Consider the following 5,565-nt stretch of genomic DNA (forward strand, 5'->3'; position numbering starts at 1 on the left):
ATTATTATTATTAATTACTTAAGTAAAGGTACATCTCATTTTCATGCGAAAGTTAGTCTTAAGACCAAGGTCAAGATTATTCTCAACAATATCTTAAAATGATCTCATGTATTTAAATTATCTCGCTCTCACTGAGGCCCCGTATTTCTGGTCTCATAATGGAGATAAGGCAAAAAAAAAAGTTATAGAGGCAGAATGTACCAATTAGTTTCCTTCTCTCTGATTTCTAAAGGAGATTAAGATCTTTTGTGGGACCTACTAGGAAGAGCTGTGCAAAATGTGCTCTGATTGGAGGGATACACTGGCCGTACATGGAAACCAAGTTAGAATTGCCTGAATTACAGCTCAGCATCAGAATATTCTTCAGAGCTCTCTATGGCTCTCATATGCAACCATGATGGAAAACCCCCAGTCTTCTTAGGTTTTGTTATTGTTGTTACTTGGTGAACACCAGGGTCTGAACTCAGGACCCTTGTGCTTGCTCAGCTAGCACTCTACCACTTGAGCCACGCCTCCTGCCCTTCTTTTTACTGGTTATTTTGGAGAGTCTATCAAACTTTTCTCTCCAGGCTGACCTTTAGCCATGATCCTCCAGATCTCAGCCACTCCAATAGCTAGAATGACAAAGTGTGAGCCACCGTTGTCCAGCAACCTGTTTTGTTTTTAAAACCACCTGCCTGCTCAGAGAGAGGATATGAATTTGCTCATTTAAATATTTGAAATTTCTTCTAAATGCAACCATTTAAGTGTCAGCAGTGTGGCTGCTCATCACTTTCTGACAAGTGGCAAGGAACCTGATACAAAAGGCTTTGGTCAAAATCAGAAGTCTTGAGGATGCAAAGAAGAGGACAAAGCAAAGCCATGTTGCCTGGACACAGATGCCACTTTTGAATATGTTGGGGCAGAAGCCAACAGGTGTCTCCAGGCGACATTATCATCTACATCCACTGTCACTAACCAAATGTCATGCCTGGGGTTTGATCCAGGGTCTCCAGCAGTCATGGCTGGGCTCTGCACGTCACGAATTCAAGTCCATGTCCGCATTGAAACCGCATCTACATCTATCTCCTGTACCACACCTCTGCCGAGTTATCACAGGGAAATTCCTCAATCTCAGCCCTGCTTCATAAATCCTCCAGAAAGCCACCATCTAGAACCATCCCACCGAAGGGGAAATTACTGTGTGTGAGACTCCCCATCCCCAAGCCAGAAGCCAGCACACTGTACTGCATGGTTTCCTTCAGCTTTGAGGCCGTTTCCAGGTTAATGATGAACCTGCCCCCTCACAGCCCAGTCTATTGACATGAGCAGATTGTCCTCCTCTTCTTGGTTCTCATGAACAGAATCCTTGACTAATCCTCCACCCACAACATAGGGCTGGTTTCACAAGCTGTTATTCCAGCTGCGGACGCCAACATCTGCTCTCGATTTACTCACGGAACACCTTCAATATGCACGACGTCGTGTTGTCACGCTTCACCCTGCTCAGCAACTTGGGCCCCTCCGCCCCCAACTGTATCTGCACACATCTCTTCTGCCCGTGGTTGATCTGTCCACCTGCCCTCCAGATCCCGGACTCCTGGGAGCAGATGCCATCAATTACTTATTCTCAGTCTGGAAGCTTTCATTTCTCCATCCCTAGGGCTCTTGTATTTATTCAACATAGTATCGTGTTTAAACCTCTCCCATTGGGGGGAAAAATCCTGCCTTTAACCCTAGCTCCTTCTCCAGCTTCATATATCAAAATGGTCTGTAATCTTCCTTGCAATTATTTCCTTTATGAACAAGATTGATCGGTCACACACACACACACACACACACACATACATGCACACACTGCCCGTTTATGTCCTCCCTGGTGACTCGGGATATGGCTATATTAGGAAATAGAGTTATTGGAGATACAATTAAAAATGTCCCCCTAATCTGCCGTGACTGGTGTTCTAATAAGAAGAGAAGAGCCACAGGCACGCACACAAGGAGCATTCCACGTGATGGAGCCAGAGTCGAGGGTGATGCATTCCCAAGGCAAGGCTTGCATAACACCAGAAGCTTAGGAAAGGCTAGATCCTTCCCCGAGGCTTCCAGATGGAGCATGGCACTGCCAACATCCGGTTTTGAGCTTCTGGCTTGGAGAATCATGAGACTTGGTGACTACCATTTTCCTTGTCGTTCTAAGATTCTTCTATGTAAGCTGCTAGAGCTATGGCCAGTCCATTCTGTGTGACAATACTGAGGGTGCTGTCCCTTAGCTTTTTTCCACTCAAGGCTAGCACTCTACCAGTTAAGCCATACCTCCACTTCTGGCTTTTGGGTAGTTAATTGGAGGTAAGAATTTGACAGTCCAGGCTGGCTTTGAGCGTTGATCCTCAGATCTCAGTCTCCTGAGTAGCTATGATTACAGGCATGAGCCACCAGTGCTTGGCTTTCCAGTCTATTTTATGTGGCTTCTGATACATGCCACTTATTCTTTGTTGATGCTCCTTCGGTCACCTCATGCTGCAGCCCAGCCTCCAATGCCTACTCCACTCCATCTCTCTGGGAGGAGAGAGCCTACAATTCCTTCCCAGACACTTTCCTTTTTTTCCTTCCTTCCTTCCTTCCTTCCTTCCTTCCTTCCCTCCCTCCCTCTCTCTCTTTTTTCTTTCTGGTACCCTCCAAGCAAATACTCTCTTATTCTCTTTATACATTTTAATTACTTTAGTCTTGTTTTGGAGGTGATAACCAACGGGGGTTACCTTTACATAGGTCAGGTAGTAAATACAGTTCCTTCCGTTTGCATAGTGTCCTCTGTTCCCTCATTCTCTCCCACTCCCTTCCTCCCATCTCCATCCACAAGTTACGTGGTTCACTTGCATCAGTGTCCAGTGCAGCTAGAGGGCTCCTCTTCAGCACTTTTCACGCATTTTCCACTGAATCTGTGCCCTCCCCCACCTTTCCTCAGGTGTGCACGCGTGTATACCATATATGAGGCAAAGAATACAGAGTCGTCAGAAAACAAAAAGACAAATTAACAAAAGGTCCTTTGTTTCCTTATCTTGGGACCCAACCCCTTTCCTTGGGCCTTGGATAGCCTCTTCACTCCTTCAGATGGAATCTTTCTACAAGGCACTAAAGCATGTAAAGCTAGAGCTCTCCCAATCGTGTTTTATTTTGTCTGATTTCCTGTTATGTCATAGTTGCTTTTTCCCCTATGATGGCTTTGTATTTTCTCAAGGTAGCTACGGAAGAATCAGGTTCCCAGAATCTTTCTTCAGGGATGGATCTAGGTGAAGGTTGGCCACAGAGAGAGCTGTGCAATAACTGGAATGTAGAAGTGAGGCGGGAGCTGGGATGTCTGGGAAGTTCACACAGTCTCACTGCATATCTGCCTCCCGGGCCTGCTCACAGCAGAACCCATTGCTCTCTGTGCTCCAGCTGATCTCAGCTCTTCAAGTCTGAGGCTGGCTGTGTACAGGTGCAGGTTTATGGCGGGGGGGGGGGCATCTTCTTCTGGTGGCTTTGTCAACATAAATAATCTGGGAGAGTCTCTAGAGTATAGTGATATTAGCTGGGCATGATGGCACATATCTGCAATGTTAGCACTTGGAGGCAGAGATGGGAAGATCGTAAATTTGTAGCTAGGCTACCTAGTGAATTCCAGGCCAGCTTGAGCTAAATTGTGAGCACGTGTTTAAGAAAGAAAGAAAGAAAGGATATTGATATCTATTTGGCTTCTATATGATGACTTTCACTCACACTATGCAGTATTTGAAGTGATAGTACAGGTTCAAGGGACAATTATCCGGGAGGCAGGAGGACATTCAAAACCAGGACTCATGAAAGAGTGTTAGGCTGAAATGAGAAGAGCCTGCAATGGTACCCTGCAGTTCATTAAGGAGCTGTGAGCGATCAGCCAGGTGAATGGCTTGCCCAGAAGAGCAGGGCTAGACATAGAATTGCAAAGGTGTGCCAAGAGAAACATGGTGCCACTAAATTTTCCGAGCAGCATGGAGAGCGAGAAGCTCTAGAAGATGAACACAGTAGCATGATGCTTCAAGGAGGACAGAAACAAGAAGCCTGTTTCCTGATGAGAGAAGGTTAGCAAGGAATGTAATATTCCCTCCCGATCTGCCGCTTCCAGCTCTACAGATTTAACTAACCATGCATGGAAAAATACTGGCATACGCTGTACTAAACACATACAGACATCTTTCTTGTGGTCATTCCCTGAAAATATAGTATGGCCAATATTTACAACGTGTTTAAATTGCAGTAAGTCCTAAAAGTAACCTGGGCGTGATTTTAAAGCATGTGGGAAGATAAGCCTACATTATATGACAACACAATGCCTTTTTATACAAGCTGCACATTGAGTTGTCTGTGGGAATCCAGGAATCTGGATCTGAATATATATGTGTGTATACACACACACACACACAGAGTTCTATTTAGTTCATGCCTAATGCAGGTGGGCTGGGGGGTTTGTGTACTTTCTTTTTTTAAAAAAAAATCACTGAAAAAACAACAGGCAATGCATATTCCCCTCTGGTAATGAGCTCCAACAGGTTCAAGGCACTGCCTAGATGAACACAGAGAGCAAAAGCAGAGGGTGCACAGGCTGTAGCTGAGAAGCCAGGGTGAATGCTGGGCACGGATGCCACCCAGCCAGCATGACAAAGGGCCACAATGCAGAGAAAGTTGAGCCATTAGGCACACAAGCCTGTCCATGTCCTTCAAGCCATGTTCTGGGCCCCTTATTCCCCCACTCCGGGGAAACTGGAGTAGGACACCCGCCCTCTCCACTCTATCTCCCTGGGTCACTGTCAGGAAATAAAACAAGATCTTTGGGGGCAAAATGGTGGTGGTTCCGAGAATGGGGGTGGGGTGGGGATGGGAAGCCCAGGGGAGTTGCTACACTGAGGACGGTTTTCCAAAGCTGTTCTCAGTTCTGTTGCAAAGCAATGCTGAGCATAATCAAAAGGTCCACTTAAAAGCATTTCCAGCCAGGCGATGGTGGCTTGCGCCTGTAATCCTACCTAGCCACTCTGGAGGCTGAGATTCGAGGATCATGGTTGGAAACCAAGGAAAGTCCTTGAGACTTTTGATCTCCAACGAAGCCCCCGAATAACCGGAAGTGAGTCTGTGGTTCAAGCGGGAGTGAGCTTAGCCTTGAGCAAAACGAAAAGTGTTTATCCTGGCCAAGCACGGTACATGCTTTAAAAAAGAAAAAAGTTTTCGACAGTTTCGTGTTACAGAGAATTCAATGGGACGTCGGGGACGAGAGCCTTTTGCTGGGGAACATCTACTGTTGGGAAAGGACGGTGCCTGGCTGAATGGGGTGGCCCAGCTCCCAAGGTCTCTAGGGGGGCGCAGGCCGGGAGGGTGGGGGCGGGGGCGCAGGCGCGGCGGGGCGGCGGAGGGGAGCGAGCGGCAGCGCGGGGAGGTGGGAAAGGGGTGCGCAGGCCGCAGACCCGGGTCTGAGGTTTGTTGTGTTCGTGGAGCCCATCAGGGGAAAGAACAAAATGACACACCTGGAAGTCGCTTCTTGAAGGGTCTTTTGGGCTTCCCTGCCCGGGCTGGCTT

The 5,565-nt window shown here is 47.1% G+C and overlaps 1 protein-coding gene across 1 annotated transcript in view; it reads right to left on the bottom strand.

Moving 5' to 3' along the window:
- Nucleotides 1–1,429: 1,429 nt before the first annotated feature.
- The window catches only part of LOC105987208 (forkhead box protein D4-like), a 10,136-nt gene continuing 6,000 nt past the window's right edge, over nucleotides 1,430–5,565 (bottom strand). Inside the window, exons 2-3 of the mRNA XM_013018405.1 lie at nucleotides 3,863–4,006; nucleotides 1,430–1,579 (exon numbers count right to left, since the gene is read on the bottom strand). Coding sequence (XP_012873859.1) covers nucleotides 1,430–1,579; nucleotides 3,863–4,006 — 294 coding nt within the window. The remainder of the gene's footprint in view (nucleotides 1,580–3,862; nucleotides 4,007–5,565) is intronic.

This window comes from Dipodomys ordii, unplaced genomic scaffold (genome assembly GCF_000151885.1).
Source record: "Dipodomys ordii isolate 6190 unplaced genomic scaffold, Dord_2.0 Scaffold40, whole genome shotgun sequence".
NCBI classification, from domain to species: Eukaryota; Metazoa; Chordata; class Mammalia; order Rodentia; family Heteromyidae; genus Dipodomys; species Dipodomys ordii.